The 20,982-nt window shown below is 46.1% G+C and overlaps 1 protein-coding gene across 1 annotated transcript in view; it reads left to right on the top strand.

Moving 5' to 3' along the window:
• The window catches only part of CLSTN2 (calsyntenin 2), a 608,204-nt gene that overhangs the window by 564,804 nt on the left and 22,418 nt on the right, over positions 1 to 20,982 (top strand). The window contains exons 10-12 of the mRNA XM_032334718.1: positions 2,391 to 2,557; positions 11,249 to 11,397; positions 13,285 to 13,502. Coding sequence (XP_032190609.1) covers positions 2,391 to 2,557; positions 11,249 to 11,397; positions 13,285 to 13,502 — 534 coding nt within the window. The remainder of the gene's footprint in view (positions 1 to 2,390; positions 2,558 to 11,248; positions 11,398 to 13,284; positions 13,503 to 20,982) is intronic.

Genomic DNA, 20,982 nt, shown 5'->3' on the forward strand with positions numbered 1-20,982 from the left:
CCTCTGCCCTTAATACCTGCTCAGTATCATCTTCATTAAATTGAGTAATGCAGGGCGCCTGGGTGGCTCAGTTGATCGAGCAGCTGCTTTTGGCTCAGGTCATGATTCTGGACTTCCAGGATCGAGTCCCGCATCGGGCTCCCAGCTCCATGGGGAGTCTGCTTCTCCCTCTGACCTTCTCCTCTCTCATGTTCTCTCTCACTCATTCTCTCTCAAATAAATAAATAAAATCTTAAAAAAAAAATTGAGTAATGCATGAGTGGTCCCTGCCATCCAGGAGAGAGACTTAAAACAACTACATTCTAGCAGCATGGGAAGGGTAGCAGGAGTAAGCCGGAGGGTGGCATAGAGAGAGATCATACCGGAGTGTGCAAAAGATCCAACCCAAGAAACTTATAGCCAGGGATTCCTAAACTTGACTTCACATTTGACGTGCCTGAGGAGTTTCTGGAACTCCCCACACCAATTAAGTCACAATCTCTCTGGGTGGGACCCCACACCAGAATCAGTTTGTCTTTTTAAAGATTCCCCAGGTGATGAAAGTGTGCAGCCAACGTTGCCAACCACAGTCATAGGCTATTGAGGACATAAAGCCCACACATGTAAACCATTAGCAACACCGGGTTCTGAGGATATGTTCAAATGAAGTCCGTGCTGCCAGGCTCGGGGCAAGGAGAGGACACGGCGGGGAGGGGGCTCCAAACGGAGAGGGGGCTCCGGACGGGGAGGGGGCTAGTAGACAGGGTGGCTCTTGAAAGGTTTCTGTGAGCAAGCAGGGCACAGAGGGCTGACAGGGACCTTGAAAGACCACAGGGTTTACCTAATGTAAGCAGTTTGGAGGTGGTATTTTAGTGTGAGGAGGAACAGGTGAGAGAAAAGTTATGTGTGCCAACAAAGAAGGTGTAGCAGTGTGGACTCAATCACAGGAGAAAACCACACTGCACTTTCAACAGATCAGTATAGAGAATTATTAACTACAGTAGGGAATTTGAATAACAAAGGACTACTAGCTACTAAGAAGTAGAACTGTCAAGCATATAGGAATGCTGGTATTAGGAGCCCCTTCTAGCCCAGGGCTGAGGTAGAGGGACCCGGGGCGAGCCTTCCGCCCCTTCCGGCTGAGGTCCAGGCTCTGCTGGCACTGAGTGGCTAGTGGAAGGGCAGACAAGTCACTGTGGTGTCTCTCTAGTAGAAACAGTCAGAAATGTGCCCTCCAGGGTGGTGTCTCACAGGAGCCCGCTTCGCTAGGGATCCATTGCAGGAGTCAGGTCCTGGGGAGGCTGCAGGAGTCCTCTGAGAGGACAGGGGAACCGGGAGCCAAAACCCAGAATTGTCCCCCACAAGCAAGCAGAGGCTCAGAGGTTACAAAACCTTCCCAGGGAATTAGCAAAGCTCGGGTTCAACCCACATCCACGTTTCTCATACGTCCCACTACCTCTCTGAACAGAAATGCAAGATCAAGGCTAGTCTGTCAGTGCAGGCTGCCCGGAGACAGAAGGGGCCTGTGCTCCACGAAAGCTGTGGGGAAGGCCTCCTGGAAGAGGTAAGGATTCAAATGGACCCGAGGGGCGGCTTTTGCTTTAGAGACCTTGAGAAAACCAAGGAGAAAATGGGAGGAGGGGCCTTGACCTGAGCGACGTGGAACGGTTTCCTGTGCTGAAGGGCAGGACTGAGCTCAGACAGGACTCGGCTCAGCCCCTAGAGAGAAGGTGGAAAACAAGTAGGTGATGAGGACATAGAGACAGAACAGAATCAAGGAAGTCCTCCTATGCCAAAGAACTTGAATTTAAGCAGGGACAAAATCAATTCATTGCAAGAGAGCCAGAGCCCGGGGATGTGGGTCTCTAGGATTCCTCGACTGCCTGCCAACCTCTCTGTGGAATTTAGGGAAAGCAAATGCCAGTTTTGGGGTCAGACAGACCGGGAATAGAGAGGCAGCTCTCGGGTTCAGCTGTGTGTGCTGTGCCAAGTCCCTCAACCTTTCTGAGTCTCAAGGTTCTTGGGCTGTGAATGGGAAACACAGATCCCTTCTTTGCAGACTTGCTCAGTTGAAGTCCCTATCAGACAGTCAGGCACACAGCAGGCCTCCCGTTTTTACTCTCTAGGATCCTTTCTCTATCCTAACGCTGTGCATGCCTCTGAAGCCAGCTGTTTCCAATCAGGAATTCCAGGATTTCTAAATCAGTGCAGCTGGGGAGCTCCGACATCTTGGTGGCAGATAATATCCTCTTGTTGAGTCTGGCCACTGAGCTTCCCGCTCTGCAGGAAAAGCTTGGGCTGAGGGGACACACAGTCACCGTGTCCTTGGTCCTCCAGCCAGATCGTGCCATGAAGTGGTGTTCTGGATCTAGTCTCCACAGGGCAAATGACCCTGCTGCTTTCCCTTTCAGGAGGAGAAGTCACCAAACCTCGCTTTGCTCAATTCTTTCACGGAAGCCTGGCCAGTCTCACTATCCGCCCTGGCAAAATGGAGAGTCAGAAGGTGATCTCCTGCCTGCAGGCCTGCAAGGAAGGACTGGATATTAATTCCCTGGAAAGCCTCGGCCAAGGAATAAAGGTAAGGAACGAGCCAGCATCACCACCAATAAGAAATAGGCAGAGGAGGCCTATGGCCCATGCCCTCGGGAAGTGGAGCCCCCCCGCCCGCCAGGTTGAGTTGCCTGGAGGTGGTGTGGCAGCAAAGGTGCTGGCGCAGTGGGGAGTCTTGTGACTGTAACTTCCCTGGGGGACTTGCACTGTGTCCTGAAATTCCTAGATGGAGCCCTTGTGTATCATCAGTTCTCTACCCAAGAGCAGGCATGTGTTCACCAGCTACCAGAAGGGAACGGTTCTGTTTCAGTGGTTCCTGGGTTGGTGGATTGCTTTGTCTATTTGCCAAATGAACAGAAGCATCATGCCAGAATGCCCTTTGGAAATATTTTAAAATAGAATGAAGAGTTTGGCTATGTTAAATGTAAGTTAGGAAGGAAGGTCACCTGTGGGTGGGGTGGGGCTGGAATTAGAAGATTCGGAGGTTGCAGGGCCTCAGGTTATGAAATTGAAGCACAGATTGGGCTTCCAGCAGTCTCTGTCAAAGGGAATGTGAGTGGATTCAGACAAAATAAAAACATTCACGTGATCCAATAGCATGGAAACTGCATTTGGAAAAAAGCGCCTCCTGAGGGGGCAGGACACACAGAGCTAAATGTCCCCCGTGAGTGTCCTCCTGCCTCCCCACCCGACAGACAGCAATAGTTCTGGCCTCACCTGGACCTTAGGAGCTCCTGCTAGCAGGGAGCCTCTGGGAACCGGACAAAGAGCTGGGTCAACATCGCCATAGCCCCTGCTCAATCCTTACAGACCCTAGTGAGAATAGGCAGTCCACCCTCTGCCTCCAGGAGCACAGGGCAGCCCCTCCCCTCTAACTGTGGGGTTTCCTCTGTGGGTCATTTCCCAAGGATTGTGTGACCAGAGTAGAGGTTGCCCCCACACCCCTATCTTCTACTAACTTCCTGCCCTGGGCTTACCTCTCCTGGAGAGAGGGAGTCGCTCCCCCCCACACAGACAACACCTTTATTCCCACTGCCAGTGGGGCTCTGACAAGGGGATCCATGGAGGGCCTGGTGACCTGAGCATGTCCTGCTTTTCTTTAAGCTACAGTCACATCAGACATGCCATCAACATCCATGTATTAGTTCTGGGCTGGGGGGTGGGGGTGGATTGCTGAACATCTCCAGCCCTCTGTCTTCAAGGAAATCGGTGATCCAGGTTGAGGTTTGTAATCCGGAGTAGTAAGCTCTGATGAGGGTGAGCACTGAGGCTCCCCCAAGTGGCAGACAGGGCCCTAAATGCTTTGTGGTTGTTAACTCATTCAGGCTCAGAACAATTCTGACAAAGGTACCACAGATATTCCTATTTTGCATATGAGGGACTGAGGACTTTAAGAGAAAGGAAACTTGTCCAAGATCCCAGAATTGGTAATGAGAGGAGCCAGAATTTGAACCCCAAGTGGTCCTGCTCCAGAGTTCTAGAACTTGAGGAGCAGCAGTGAGGGAAGGTTTCTTGGAGGAGGCAAGGTCTGAGAGGAATGTTTCAGGATGTGGAAGAATCAACCAGGAGAATGGCAGGAGAGGGGAGCTGGGTGGTCGCTCTAGGAAGATCTGAGAGCTTGAATGATGGCAGACGGCTGGGGAGCCCCGCCCTGCGCACTAGAATGCCAAGAAGGCCAATGTTACAGTGCCCAAAATGCAGGAGGAAAGGTAGAAAGTGTGGCCAGAGAGATAAGCCCAGGCTGCATCATGGAGCCTCGTAAACTATGTTCAGGTATTGACATGGGACAGGGAGCCACTGAAGGACTCAGGCAAAGGATAATGATCTGGGCAAGAGCATGGTTTAGGATGCTCCCCTTGGAGCCTGGATCAAAGGGGGAAGGTGGGAGAAGTGCATAGACAGGGCAAAGCAAGAATGGCTTTCCAGATGTTAAATACACACACACACACACACACACACACAGGTGCACTCAATAGTTGTCATTGAAGGAAAGCTGCAGGACTGCTTCTTATTGGGAAGGACAACTTTCCCCCTGTCTACTTCATGGCCTATTTCAAACCTCACCTGCAGAGCTGGGGTTTGATCCTCAGCCAGCTGTTTGAATTGTTTCCTTAGCATTTTGTCAGCCCAGTGAGGCTCCATCTCCATTGGATTCTGGATTTACTACCCCCCCCAACCCCAAGTGGATCTGCTCTGCTCCGGGGCACCCCCATGAGACCAGTTTCAGGGTTCAAGCACTGCAGGACAAAGAAAGCAAAGCAAAGATACTAGACCAAAAAGCCACACATTCTTAGAAAGATAAATTAAGAAGCAGACCATTTCTGCAGAGCACCAGAGCCTATGAAAAGAGGGAGTTGTGAACTGAGGGGCACACAGAGCCACTGGGGGGTGAGGGGGCTGAGGCTTTTCTGACTTTTCCAGATGCCACCTGTTGATAACCAGTCACTGCAGAGGATCCTTTTCCATCCTTAGGGCACAGCTGGCAAGAACTAGAGCACTGAAGGGGAAGTTAATGATAAGACACAGGATTGATGGTGTCCCCACTGGGGGCTCTTTCAAGTTCATTATCCCTACTCCTCACAACAGATTAAATGTTATGGCCCCATTTCAGAAATAAGGAGATGGGGGCTCAGGGACTTGCCCAAAATAAGCCTGTGCTCCTTCCTCTACACCAGCAACTCAGATTAGAATGCGTACTTGAAATGATTCAGACTTCCTTGCTTCTTGCCCTTACTCCATTTATCCCTCATTTCATTTCTGAATAATGACTATTAGTTTCTTTCCTGGTTCCTGGCCTCCTGCCTCCTCCCTGAGTGGTCAAAGGAAAGCAAGGGTCTCCTGTAATTAACAAAACTTCCCGTCTGCTCGCAGAACCCAGCCTGGGTTCCTGTTTTCACTTGTTTTCCCCTGCTGAATATTTGTTCTGCATGTCTGCAGTCATTAAATGGTTGGGGTGGTTACTGTCCCATACCCAAGTGAGACACTGTGACTCTACGGAATGGCCGCATTCCTGAAGAATCCTCTGTTCTGATCTTCATAGCATCCTGTCTGCCAATCTGTGGAGGAGGGGGAAAGAGGAAGACCTTTGGGACAAGGCACTCCTAAGTTCAAACCATAGTACAAATCCTAGCTGTGTGACCTTGGACAAAATAATTTAATCCTTTACCCCCAATTCCCTCATGTGTTAAAGTATACTTTCTTGTGATGTGAGAAATGGATTGGATTCTATATATATAGAACATACACATGCAACATACACATACTATATATATACTATATATACATACACATACTATATATATACATATATACATACACATGCTATATATATATACACAAATATATATATGTACACATACACACATATATCTGATATATAGAGATATAGAAAAATATGTATATATAGATAGATGAGATGATAGCTATAGATATATAGATACAGATCTCCCTTAGTAAACCTAATAATAGGTTCTAATAGGACCTAATAGGTTCTCAACAAATCACAGTTATCTTCTCTAGCTGGGCTGGCCTTTCACTTGGCGTTGCCACAGTGCCAGCTTCATCTGAAACCTAAACCTGGGTGGTGTTATGGCAGAGGACACTTGAATGTGGCAAGTCTTCATCTGGCCCAACCCAGAGGGGCTGGCGGGTATCAAGGTGAATGGCAAGGTGCCTGGAGTGCCAGAGCCAGCTCCCTCTTGAGGAACAGGCCTGGGCTTTGGACAAGGATTTCACTGATGTCCCAGCCTACTAGGTGCCTGGCAATACTGGCTGACCCTCTGGGAGAACGGACTGTTCCCAAAGGCCATCAGTCTAGCAGCTTCATGGCTCAAAGAAAGGAATCCCTGTGGCCACAGCACAGCTTTCCAAAAGAAAACGAGTCTGTCACTCTTTGCTGGACCCCCAGGAATCCAACCCCTGTCCCTGTGATAATGCTAACGCCATTCTGTGTTCTACACAGAGACCGGTTACCCTTAGTCATGTCATGGGGCTGGGAACACTGCAATTTAAAGCAAAACAAAACAAAAAATCTACTTTGGTAGAAGGTCTTATTGATCCTGCAAGAACTATATTGATGGCTAGGTCAGTACCCACCTTCATGCCCTGTGGCAATCCTCAGGATGCTCAGGTGGCCAGACGAGGGTATTAACTGGAGATCCAACACCTAGCCTAGACATCCTCTCCTTAGGTGGCTACAGTGGGAACGCGCCCTCTGCTGATTGGCATGGGATACTGCTGATTCAAACTTGCAGAAGAACTGTTTGATTTTTTTCTTTTTCTTTTTTTTTAATTTTATTGAAGTAATCTCTACACCCAGGGCGCCTGGGGCTCAGTTGGTTAAGCACCTGCCTTTGGCTCAGGTCATTATGAATCAAGCCCCACATCAAGGAGCCTTGTTTCTCCCTCTGCCTGCCGTTCCTGCTGCTTGTGCTCTCTGTCAAATAAATCTAAAAAACAAAAAACAAACAACAAAAAACAAACAAACAAACAAAAACTCTATTCCCAGCATGGGACTCAAACTCACAACCTCCAGATCAAGAGTCACATGCTCTTCCAACTGAGCCAGCCAGGCACCCCATGATTTTCCTGTTCAGCCCTTATGTGAAGTTTGGATCAGCTTCCTCCACAAGGCTTATCATTCGGTCTCCTGTTTCCCCTGTGCTAGACCCTGTGGTGACCCTGAGGAAAAGTCAGTAGATCCTGCCTTCAAGGTGTTCACAGTTGCCTGAGGGAGGCAGGCAGACAGACAGCAGCAGCAGCTCCATGACTGTGCTGTAGCAGGGATGGTGCAGGGTGGGGTCGGGGAGAGGCAGGGAGGTAGAAGGACATGAGGAACATAAGTGGTATTTTAGAAGAATGGACTTGCCTCTGCTTGAATCTGAAATGGATGATTTGTGCCGCTCTCAGAACAGGGCAGCTCTATGGCTGAGCACACTCTGGTGGCAAGTCCACAGCAAGGGAGAAGCCAGCTCAGAGGATGACTCAGATCACCACATACACCCAGGCACTCCCAAACCCAGCAGAGGGGTTGGTGCTCGTGACGACCTCCCAGGCCAGAGAAACTGTGCTCAATGCATGGAGGGCAGAAGGGAGCTGGATCACAGGGGAAGAGCAGCAGTGAAGGCAGCAGTACCTGTGTGGGCAGACTCCATGCCGAAATAATTACAATGTTAGGAATTATAATAAATGCTATCTTGGACTGAACATCCTTTAAGCACTAGATTTGTTATATACATTACCTTATTTAAGCCCTCGGATAGGTAGATACTAATATCCCCATTATTTTAAATGAGGAAATAAAGTCTGGAAAGGGGATGTAAATCATCCAAAGTTGTATTCTGTAGTCTGCACTGGAATTGGGGTACAACAATCTATGCACCCCTGATCTTTCAGAGATGCCACATAGCCTTGGGTGAGAATCCTGCCTGGGAAGGGCTGAATTTTTCCACATGGGCTAAAATACTGCAGTAGCAAAGGACTCCAAAATCCCTTTGGTTTAATGCTTAAAAGTTTATTATCCTCTCACATCAAGCCCAAAAGGTGGAGTGAGGTTTCTCCCTTCAACACCCTAGCCACCAAAGTGCAAGTGGAGGTGGAGGGAAAAGCTGCAGCTTCCCACAGGGCTCTTTAGGGCCTCAGCCCAGGAGCCCCAGCTCATTTCCCCTCACAGTTCATTGGCCAGATGCAGTCACATGCCCCCCTCACCACCACCACCACAGCAAGTGGCTGAGACCAAGTGTAGCCTCCAGGATGCTAAGCATGCAAAGGAAAGCAGGGCTTAGTGAGCACTGATAATGACTCCCACAGAGCCTTGGCTGAGAAGACAATGGATGAAAAGTAACCTGAGGAGTAACCTGGAGTAACCTGAGGAGTAACACTGAGTCACATGTGGACCAAGGGGGAACATTTACTCATTAATCTAATGGGATTATGAGCACTCAGGCTAGGTTTTGGGATTTGGTGAGAAGAGTTGGAGTCCCAGTCCTCAGGGAGCTCATGGTCACTGTGCTGTAATCACTGCATTACCATTTCATAAGCACTACAGAAGCCCAGTGGGGACCTAAAAGAGGGAAGCTGGGGTGCCCTCAAGGAGGAGGTAAGAGTAAAACAAATGACAGTTGAAGAAGGAAAAGAGTAAGCTCTCAGTTGGCTAGGGATCACATTAAAGGGACCTTATATGGGTCAGTATCATCAATAGTGCTCAGGGGACACCCACCTCCTTTTAGAGTCCTGGTACAGAACAGGGAACTCTTAAAAAGACAAGCCAGATCACAGAAAAGTTAATATAGATGGATTTTTCCTTAAACTCTTAACAGCATACTCCATCTCCTTCATGGCAAGAGAAATGTAAATTAAAACTACACTAAGGTAACATTTATCAGCTATCAGACTGGCAAAAATCCCCAACGACAGCATATTCTGTTGAGGTTTTGAGAAAAGAGGCATTCCCACACACTGGGAGAGGGAGCGTGTATTGATATCATTCCTAATTCTCCCATTTTTAGTAATGGGGAATCGAGCAACATTTGTCAAAATTTAAGGTGCATATATACTGTTAAACCTAACAATTTCACAAGGAAGAATTTATCCAGTAGATACATATATTTGCACACATATGAAATATGTACAAGATCATTCATTGTGGCATTATTAGTAAAAGATTGGAAATTATCCAAATGTCCTTAAGAAACTGGTTAAATATAATTTATATACACAGAATATTATACAGCGGTAAAAAAGGAAGAAGCTTATGACGTGCTAATACAGAAAGTCTCCAAAATATGAGCTAAGTAAAAAAAAAAATAAAGTACAATAAAGTATTATACTTTTTATTTTTATTTTATTGTACTTTATATTTTACAAAGTAAAGTATGTAAAAAGCTACCATTCGTAGAAGAAAGGAGAAAAAAGGAAATCTGTATTCCTAAGAATGCTAAAGAATAGCTCTTAGGACAGGCTTGGTAATGCATCTAAGACATTTCAGTGCCTTATACAACTTTTTTGTTGTTGTTCCCACCCAGTGTCCATTATATATGGGCTTTGGCTCTGAGCCACATACTACCCCACTGTGAGACCCAGGCTGATGGACCAGGCCCTAAGGGAACCTGGCAGGTTTCACTTCAGAGGGAAAGGAATACGGCAAACGGGGAACTGGCTGTGAAACTTCCATATGAGTGTGAACCAAATAATGCTTCTGCCCACATTTCATTGACCGATTAAGTCACAGGAGCACCACTGAGTACAACAAGGCAAAAAATGTTTACCTTGCCAGGCAGGGTTCCATACGTCACATAGTCAAGCCTATGGACACTAGGACAGGCATGTATAAGCTCCCACTGGGAGGGGAAGCAACTAATCGTGAACGATAATGCAATCTGGTCCTAAGAAATTACATAATAGTGACTACTTATGGGATGGGATATTGGAAACTGGGTAGATAGGGATAAGATGGACACTTTCACTTAGTACATATGTATATGTATGCATATGTGAATATATTATCCAAAAAAATACTGCCCAGTAGCTACATAAAAATATATCCAGATCAGGGGCACCTGGCTTGCTCATCTGGAACAGCACGCAACTCTTGACTCAGTTAGGGTTGTGAGTTCGAGTCCCACATTGAGTACAGAGATTACTTAAAAATAAATAAGTAAAAATATATCCAGATCTCCTTTTCCGGTGATATGAACTTTGGATACATCACCTGAATGCACTGATAAGCTCCTGACGTCTTACTGATAATATTTCTGCTCAGAGGTATGTGAAGATAAGCTAGTGGAACCTCTACCAGGGCAGCTCTCCCTGCCCAGTGCCTGCGAGAGCAACTGCCCGGGCTTTTCAGGGAGAAGCAGGAATTTGTATCTGGTGTGTCTGGTTTGAGGACTCAAGGGACTCGGTGAGGAGCATCGTAGCTCCCGGACCTTTACCGAGCTCGGGGTACCAGGGACTCTGAGCGGAATGAACAGATAATAGGCCTGGGACAGCTGGCGGGAACGTACACCGCAAGTGAACAAACTCCCGGGAAAGCAGGGTAGGGCACTGGGGAAGCAAGACCAGGAATGAGATCTAAGAGAGAAGGAGAGCCATTAACTGAAATGTGAGCTCTAAGGTTGGTAGCTAAGAAGGCGGCGTGAATCAGGAAGGGGGAGCACAAGGTAAGCTGAGGAGCAGTTCAAGCCCAGAGACAAGACCAGGGAAATGAGCCAAAGTCCCACATTTCTGGGCAGCCAGCTGAGGGGGTAGGCTGTCTGAGGGCTGAAAGGCTGCTTACGACCTCAAAGCAGCCCAGAGCAGGGACCCCGCACAGGCTAGACCACAGGAACCCTGAGACGGGCCTTCAGAATCCCATCTTGTGACTCAACGGTTTCTAACCCCCCTGGGGATCTTACGGGGAGGCCCAGAAGTCCCCCAGGGGTAGCAGGAATTGTTTGAGGGGTGAAAACAGTCCTCCACAGCACTGGGTTAACATTATAGGCCAAGTGATGAATCGCTGAACACTGTATCAAAAACTAATGATATACTATACAGTGGCTAACTTAACATAATAAAAAAATTAGAGTATAAAAAAAATAAAAAATAAAAAAATAAGTCATCCGTACGCACGGCTGCTGCACTTGCAGACACCCAAGACACTGGGCCTTCCTGGCCTGTCCATGCAGAGAGTGGGCTCCATTGTTGTTCACTGTCCCCCACGAGACCCCCTTTCCTCCTCCAGTACCACTTCAACCCCTCGCAGTCCGTCCTGGTGATGGAAGGTGACGACATTGGGAACATCAATCGTGCGCTCCAGAAGGTGTCCTACATCAACTCCAGGCAGTTCCCGACGGCGGGTGTGCGGCATCTGAGAGTCTCCTCCAAAGTCCAGTGAGTAGACAGACGCTGGTCAGCTGGGGGTCCAGCTGAGACAGTGGGGATGGTCCCTGGGGAATGTTCCCTGGCAAAACAGATTCATCTTTCTTCAGCTATTTGCAGTTTCTCTGCTACCCCTAGGAGGAGGCCCCAGTGGATCTGTGTTCTCTTCTTGTTTTCTTCTTAAAGAAAATGTTCGGTTGCTTTGCCAACACAAATTCAGCTTTCTCTATTTAATACAGAATCTGATGTAGTACTGCATCCTGTAAATTCGCAGAAAGCTCGGTTTTTAGTGATCTGATTTAAGGTTACAGTAGCCGGTACGTAGTCAGTACTTGAAAAATGTTTAATGAATTGGATTAAATCAACCAACCCAGCTTGAGAGCAGCTAAATACCACAGGTCTTCGAGAGAAAGAGAGGGTCTAGTTCTTGTCCCCAGGGGTCAGAGCCCAGTAAAGGGGATAACTCACATCTTGGTCTGTCAAATCATTTCTCAGCCACGGCAACTGCCTGGTGGGACCCCAGAAAAACTCCTGGGAGGCAGGAAGGGGAGTCCCCTAATCCCTGGAGCCAGGATAGGAAGCCAGCAGGATAGGAAGAAGGCTGGTAAAGACTGGTCTGCTGACTACCACGTTACTGGGGCCAGGGACAGGTGCCAGACTAATCCCCACAGGCAGCACTCAGATCCAACAGCTCTAGGGACAGAGGAGGTATGCCCCCCTTCACACTAAGGGCCCCCATTGGAGGCCTGCGATAGGGAGCAAGCATCTCCAGCTCAGCTCCACACTGCAGTCAAGTAGAGGGACCAGGCTTCCGTGAAGCGCTGAGGGGCGCGGTGCCCTCTGGGACTGGTGCAGCAGAGGCCAGGTGAAACCAGGGGCAGGAGCATAACACACTCCCACATCTCGCCCACCACACAGAAGAGGAGGGAGTGGCTCAGCATGGTGACCACCCAGACGGCCCTTTCCCCGGGAACTTACCAAAAGGATACAGGTTGACGGCCGCCACCAGCTGGAGTCCACCCAGTGTTCCCAGTGCGGCCCTCTGGGCCCCGGAGCTCTAGCCTAGGTCTTTGGCTTAGGTGAGCAGCACAGAGTGCCAATGACTCGTGTGCCTGATGCGGTATGATGAGGGTGTTGGATCCACCTACATTTCCTGAGCTCCAACTGTGAAGCAGACTCAGGGCTTGGCTTCTTTTTATATACGCCATCACATTTAATCCTTGCTCTTATGAGGGAATTAATTATGGTCACCCCCACTGTACAGATGGAGAAACTAAGGTTCCCAGGAGTCCCACCTTGCCCGGGGTCACCCAGCCCCGCTGTGGCTGAGCCAGGCCATGGACCTTTTCTAACTTCCCAGGCCTTGCTAGTGAGGTCACAGTGGTCTGCCTTCCAGGTATTTCTGTGGCATCGTACCAGGAGAAAAGAGAGGATCCGTGGCACACAGGGGCACTGTGGAAGCTCCTCATCGAGAGACAACAGACATGAGCACAGGAGAGTTCAGCCCTGGGGTCTCAGCACGATGCCTGTACCCAACCAGTTAGATGGTAGTTTGCATACAAAATCATAGTGCTATACCAAGCAGTGGCTAATTAATGTTACCACTGATTAGTTTGTTAAAGGATAATTAGAGGTTTAACAGTTACTTGTCTCTGGTACCAAAGATTCCCAGTTCTCCCAGAAGCCAATCCTCTTAAGTCCCTAGATGGCTATTAGTTTGTGATGTAGCTTTCAGTCTGAATGTCTGTTGACACTCTCCGAGACTCCAAAGCAGTCTTGAGACCTCTAGACCCTTAGCAAGGGCTAGAGGTGTTAATGTGTCTCCTCATCCCCGGTCCTGTGGTGGTGGATGCGTTCGTGGCTCACTCTTCAGTGCCATGACATCAGTTGTTTTCCCAGGTGCTTTGGAGAAGATGTGTGCATCAGTGTCCCTGACGTGGATGCCTTTGTGATGGTGCTGCAGGCCATTGAGCCCCAGATCAGCCTCCGGGGCACAGACCGCCTCTGGAGACCCGCCGCCCAGTTTGAAAGTGCCCGAGGGGTGACCCTCTTCCCTGACCTCAAGATCGTGAGCACCTTCGCCAAAGCCGAAGCCCCGGGTGACCTGAGGACCACAGGTACAGATGTGTGCTGGGTTGTAGGACAGGAGCCTTCTGTTCTCAGAACCATGCCAAGTCGCCCTGCAGGACAGCAGCACTGTTTACCACAGCAGGGAATTTCCAATTGCGGAGCAAACCTGCAAACAACACAGATCACAGGAGGGAAATGAGCCATTTGGCAAATAATTGGTCCGTGCATGTACATGATAAGATGTTGGAGGGAGGGCATTTATGTCAAAGGGTAAATGAAAAAAAGCAAGTTGCAAATTACAGAGTTCCTACAACACACACAGAAAAATGCCAAGAAGAAAGCGCACCTGACACTGGAAGTGCCGCTCTCTGAGACACGAAGAGCCCATTTGTCTCTGCTCCCCTTCGCTTGGCTGCAAATGCAGAATGTTCAATAGTGCGCATGTGTTACTGTGATAACCAGAAGAGAAGCTAAAGAGGCACAAAGGAAAAATCTAGCTGTGCCTTAGCAGACATACGGTAAAAGTGAGGTCTGATCCACCAGGTTAGTGTAAGCTCTCAGGAGACTTTCTAGCATTATTGGAAGGGCTTCTTGGTGGAGGTGGCATTATTGGAATGTTCTGTCAGGGAGAAACACTCCATTGCATGAAAAGCTACAGTGCACTCAGCTAGCGGGGCATGGAGGGTCAAGGAAGGAAGGTTAGAGAAGAAGAAAGGGAAACCCAGAGCCCAGAGCTCTAGGGGAATTCTCCATTGAACCATCCTCGGCAGCCTCCTCCAGGAGTGGACTTCCAGCTCTCCCTCCTCTCGGCCTCCAGGAGCAGCTGCTGCTGATGTGCTGGTGGAAGGGGGCCTGAGTCCCTGAAGGGCTGCTTGTGTAGTAGTCCGAGTTACTCACTGCCTTAAACCACCCTGGTCCCTAGCGAATGGGGTGCCTCCAATGTAGTCCAATGCAGTAGATGGTGTCTTACCAGGTGTCCCTGCCAGGACAGAACCCTCGCCTCGTGACACTCCAGATGCCTTAGGGCCTGTGAGCTTCCCCTTCTTCCCCTTGCCCTCATTTGGAGTCACAGTCAGATGGAGAAAGGAAGGGCCTCTGCCCACAGTGGTTGCAGCTGTAACTAGGAGCTTGTGGACGTGCTAGGCCTGCCACTGGCTGACAGGCAATGCCAGGAAAAAGCTATTACCTGGGCTCGCACTCACCTTCTGTTTATGAGAAGTGCAGGCAGAGCACAGAGCCAACTGCCCGAGAGCTGTTACAGGTACTCTTTACTTTTTATTATTGTTAGAGTAATTGTTATTGTGGACGCCTTAAGTAAATAGGCTCATGGCACTTGCCGGCAGGCTTCAGCGACCCGCCCTAGAATCACCTTCTGTCCCTACTGACCTCCTGCTCTTTGTGCTGTTTCTGTACCAACGACAGGCGAGTCCCCCGTGTACACGCCTCTCTCTCATACCTCTGTGTTCTTGCTTTTGCTCATGCCCTACCTCTGCCTGGCAAGGCTCTGACCTTTTCCATCCACATTACTGCTGGTACGTGTCTCCCCCACCAGCACCCTGCCCCCTCAACTGGGCCAGCTATACCGCTCTGTAAGTCCCCCATGACTGATGCTTCCCTGCCCGCCCCCATGTTTGCTAACCCATGGTGGCAGTTATCAGTTAATTAAGCCAGACGGGGGACTCCCTGAGGGTTCAACCATGGTGGATTCAACCAGCACAGTCCCTTCGCACAGTAGGAATCCAGAGAAGTACAGATGGAAGATAGAAGCTATAATATAGCCCCAGAAGAGCAATGAGAAAATGCTCCACAATTACACCACGTCCCCTTCATAGTGTGAGCCATCAGCCAGCTACACAGGAAGGTAGGAATAAGGATGACCTAAACTGACCTGATAAGAAGCTGGCAAAAAACTCCAGAAACCAAGCAAAGTCCATTTGAAATACAGATACAGTATGCTATCACTAATGACAGGCCTTCCATGTAGATTAATGTGATTTTGCGGGTGAAACATGAAGCCTTTGAGATTGACAAACACCTAAAAATTAAGCATATGAAATTATTTATAATAATGTATATCTGGTAAGAACAAAAAATATTTTTGGTATCACTAAAAATTTAAAATAGAAAATAATTATTTAAAATAATTTTCTCTAGTAAGTCCTTTTAATTTCCATTTCATAAATGCTTTATAGTATACAAAATAGATTAGTCCACTTTATAAATAAATAACTATACATATTGAAATGATCTCAGTTGAGAAATTTTTCCCAAAAAGGCTGCAAGATCAAAAGCATTTGAAGACTACTAACCAAAATGTTATGGGAATTTTATAAACTGTGGAATCAGAATGTCATGGCTTGTCCCAGCGCTTCCCCTAATTTCTGTGTAAGCCTGGGCAATCCACGCTAGCCCCTGTACCTTCCACTTCACCACTGGTGGAAAGGGAATAATACTAGTACCCCATTTAATAGCTGTCAGGATTGTTTGCACAGTGCCTGACTCATAGCAAGCACTCCATAAATACCATCACTTTTATTTTTTTTTTTAAATCCAGTATAGTTAACATGCAATGTTAGTTTCCACTGCACAATATAATGATTCAACAATTCTGTACATCATCCAGTGTTCATCACAAGTGCACTCCTTAATCCCCATCACCTATCACACCCACCCCCACCCACTTCCCCTCTGATAACCATCAATTTGTTCTCGAGAGTTAAGGGTCTGTGTTTTGATTTGTCTTTCTTCCTTGTTCATTTGTTTCTTAAATTCCACATATAAGTGTAACTATATGGTATTTGTCTTTTTCTGACTTCCTGCATTTCAGGATCCATCCATGCTATTGCAAATGACAAGACTTCATTCTTTTTTATGGCTGGGTAACATTCCATTGTGTATGTCTATATATACATACACATGGTGGAGTGTTATTGCATATATACATGTATATACATACGCACACACACACACCACCTCTTCTTTATGCATTCATCTATTGATGGACACTTGGACTGCTTCCATAATTTGGCTATGGTAAATAATGCTGCAATAAAAGGAGGGGTGCATAGGTCTTTTCAAATTAGTGTTTATGCATTCTTTGGGTAAATATCTGGTAGTGGAATTACTGGATCCTATGGTCATTCTATTTTTAACTTTTTGAGGAGCCTGCACACTGTTCCCCACAGTGGCTATGCTCGTTTCCATTTCCACCAACAACAGTGCATGAGGATTCCCTTTTTCTACAATCTCGTTGTTTCTTGTGTTGTTGTTGTTTATTTTCGTCATTCTGACAGGTGTGAGGTGATGTCTCATTACGATTTTGATTTGCATTTCCCTGATGATGAGTGATGTGGAACATCTTTTCACGTGTCTGTCAGCCATCTGGATGTCTTCTTTGAAAAATGTTTGTTCATATTTTCTGATCTTTCTTTATTGGATTATTTGTTTTGGGGGTGTTTAGTTGTATGTAAGTTCTTTATATATTTTGGATACTAATCTTTTAACAGATATGTCATATGCAAATATCTTTTCCCTTTCAGTAGTTTTAATTATTTGCTTCCTTAGATGTGCAAGTTTTTTACGTTGACGTAGGCCCAATATTACTTTTGTTTTTATTTACCTTGCCTCGGAAGACGTATCTAGAAAAATGTTGCTATGGCTGGTGTCAAAGAAAATTACTGCATGTGCTCTCTTCTAGGATTTTTATGGCTTCTGGTCTCTCAGTTATGTCTTTAATCCATGCTGAGTATGGTGGAAGAAAGCAGTCCAGTTTCCTTCTTTTACATATAGCCGACCAGTTTTCCCAACATTTGTTGAGGAGACTATGGTTTTCCCATTGTATAGTCTTGTCTCCTTTGTTGTAGATTAATTGACGTAAAAGCATGGGTTTATTTCTGGGGTCTCCACTCTGTTCTATTGATCTGTGTGTCTGTTTTTTTGCCAGTACCATACTGTTTTGATTACCACAGCTCTGTAGAACATAATGAAATCTGGGATTGTGATGCCTCCAGTTTTGTTCTCCTTTTTCATGATTGCTTTAGCTATTTGGGGTCTTCTTTGATTCCACACAAATTTTAGGATTGCTTTTCTATAAAAAATGTTGTCAGTGTTTTGACAGGGATTGCATTAAATCTGTAGATTGTTTTGGGTAGTATGGACGTTTTAACAATATTCGTTCTCCCAGCTCATGAGCATGGAATGTCTTCTCCTTTGTTTATGTCATCTTCAGTTTCTTTCATCAATGTTTTATAGTTTATAAGGATACAGGTCTTTTACCTCCTTGGTTAAGTTTATTCCTAAGTATTTTATTATTTTGATGCAATTGTAAATAGGATTGTTTTCTTTTGTAAAGATTTTATTTGAGAGCACAAACGAGAGAAAGAAAGAAAGAGCACACATGAGTGGTGGGGGAACAGCAGGAAAAGGATAAGCAGATGCCCCGATGAGCAGGGAGCCTGATGCAGGGCTCAATCCCAGGACCCTGGGATCACGATCTGAGTTGAAAGCAGACTCTTTTTTGTTGTTGTTGTTAATCCCTGGGATCACGATCTGAGTTGAAGGCAGACTCTTTTTTGTTGTTGTTGTTAATGTTAGTTACTATACAGTAAAACATTAGTTTTTGATGTAGTGTTTCATTGTTCATTGTTTGCTTCTAACACCCAGTGCTCCATGCAATTCGTGCCCTCCTTAATACCTACCACCAGACCAACCCGTCCTCCCACCCTCCTCCCCCCAACACCCTCAGTTTGTTTCTGAGTCCAATCTCTCATGCTTCATCCACCCCTCCGATTTCTCCCCCTCACTTTTCTCTTCCTTCTCCTAATGTCCTCCATGCAATTCTTTATGTTTCACAAGTAAGTGAAACCATATGATAATTGACTCTCTCTGCTTGACTTATTTCACTCAACATTATCTCGAGTCCCATCCATGTTGATGAAAAAGTTGGGTATTCATCATTTCTGTTGGCTAAGTAATACTGCATTGTATATATGGACGATATCTTCTTTTTTTTTTAATTTTTTATTTTTTATAAACATATATTTTTATCCCCAAGGGTACAGGTCTGTGAATCACCAGGTTTACACACTTCACAGCACTCACCAAAGCACATACCCTCCCCAATGTCCATAATCCCACCCCCTTCTCCCAAACCCCCTCCCCCCAGCAACCCTCAGTTTGTTTTGTGAGATTAAGAGTCACTTATGGTTTGTCTCCCTCCCAATCCCATCTTGTTTCATTGATTCTTCTCCTACCCACTTAAGCCCCATGTTGCATCACCACTTCCTCATGTCAGGGAGATCATATGATAGTTGTCTTTCTCTGCTTGACTTATTTCGCTAAGCATGATACGCTCTAGTTCCATCCATGTTGTCGCACATGGCAAGATTTCATTTCTTTTGATGGCTGCATAGTATTCCATTGTGTATATATACCACATCTTCTTGATCCATTCATCTGTTGATGGACATCTAGGTTCTTTCCATAGTTTGGCTATTGTGGACATTGCTGCTATAAACATTCGGGTGCATGTGCCCCTTTGGATCACTACGTTTGTATCTTTAGGGTAAATACCCAATAGTGCAATTGCTGGGTCATAGGGCAGTTCTATTTTCAACATTTTGAGGAACCTCCATGCTGCTTTCCAGAGTGGCTGCACCAGCTTGCATTCCCACCAACAGTGTAGGAGGGTTCCCCTTTCTCCACATCCTCGCCAGCATCTGTCATTTCCTGACTTGTTTATTTTAGCTATTCTGACTGGTGTGAGGTGATATCTCATTGTGGTTTTGATTTGTATTTCCCTGATGCCAAGTGATATGGAGCACTTTTTCATGTGTCTGTTGGCCATCTGGATGTCTTCTTTGCAGAAATGTCTGTTCATGTCCTCTGCCCATTTCTTGATTGGATTATTTGTTCTTTGGGTGTTGAGTTTGCTAAGTTCTTTATAGATTCTGGACACTAGTCCTTTATCTGATATGTCGTTTGCAAATATCTTCTCCCATTCTGTCCGTTGTCTTTTGATTTTGTTCACTGTTTCCTTTGCTGTGCAAAAGCTTTTGATCTTGATGAAATCCCAATAGTGCATTTTTTCCCTTGCTTCCCTTGCCTTTTGCGTTGTTCCTAGGAAGATGTTGCTGCGGCTGAGGTCGAAGAGGTCGAAGAGGTTGCTGCCTGTGTTCTCCTCAAGGATTTTGATGGATTCCTTTCGCACATTGAGTCTATTTTTGTGTGTGGTGTAAGGAAATGGTCCAATTTCATTTTTCTGCATGTGGCTGTCCAATTTTCCCAGCACCATTTATTGAAGAGGCTGTCTTTTTTCCACTGGACATTCTTTCCTGCTTTGTCGAAGATTAGTTGACCATAGAGTTGAGGGTCTATTTCGGGGCTCTCTATTCTGTTCCATTGATCTATGTGTCTGTTTTTGTGCCAGTACCATGCTGTCTTGATGATGACAGCTTTGTAATAGAGCTTGAAGTCCGGAATAGTGATGCCACCAACGTTGGCTTTCTTTTTCAATATCCCTTTGGCTATTCGAGGTCTTTTCTGGTTCCATATAAATTTTAGAATTATTTGTTCCATTTCTTTGAAAAAGATGGATGGTACTTTGATAGGAATTGCATTAAATGTGTAGATTGCTTTAGGTAGCATAGACATTTTCACAATATTTATTCTTTCAATCCAGGAGCATGGAACATTTTTCCATTTCTTTGTGTCTTCCTCAATTTCTTTCATGAGTACTTTATAGTTTTCTGAGTATAGATTCTGTGCCTCTTTGGTTAGGTTTATTCCTAGGTATCTTATGGTTTTGGGTGCAATTGTAAATGGGATTGACTCCTTAATTTCTCTTTCTTCTGTCTTGCTGTTGGTGTAGAGAAATGCAACTGATTTCTGTGCATTGATTTTATATCCTGACACTTTACTGAATTTCTGTATAAGTTCTAGCAGTTTTGGAGTGGAGTCTTTTGGGTTTTCCACATATAGTATCATATCATCTGCGAAGAGTGATAATTTGACTTCTTCTTTGCCGATTTGGATGCCTTTAATTTCCTTTTGTTGTCTGATTGCTGAGGCTAGGACCTCTAGTACTATGTTGAATAGCAGTGGTGATAATGGACATCCCTGCCGTGTTCCTGACCTTAGCGGAAAAGCTTTCAGTTTTTCTCCATTGAGAATGATATTTGCAGTGGGTTTTTCACAGATGGCTTTGATGATATTGAGGTATGTGCCCTCTATCCCTACACTTTGAAGAGTTTTGATCAGGAAGGGATGCTGTACTGTGTCAAATGCTTTTTCAGCATCTATTGAGAGTATCATATGGTTCTTGTTCTTTCTTTTATTGATGTGTTGTATCACACTGATTGATATGCAGATGTTGAACCAACCTTGCAGCCCTGGAATAAATCCCACTTGGTCGTGGTGAATAATCTTTTTAATGTACTGTTGAATCCTATTAGCTAGTATATTGTTGAGTATTTTCGCATCTGTGTTCATCAAGGATATTGGTCTATAGCTCTCTTTTTTGATGGGATC

The sequence above is a fragment of the Mustela erminea genome, chromosome 1, assembly GCF_009829155.1.
Source record: "Mustela erminea isolate mMusErm1 chromosome 1, mMusErm1.Pri, whole genome shotgun sequence".
Taxonomy (NCBI): Eukaryota; Metazoa; Chordata; class Mammalia; order Carnivora; family Mustelidae; genus Mustela; species Mustela erminea.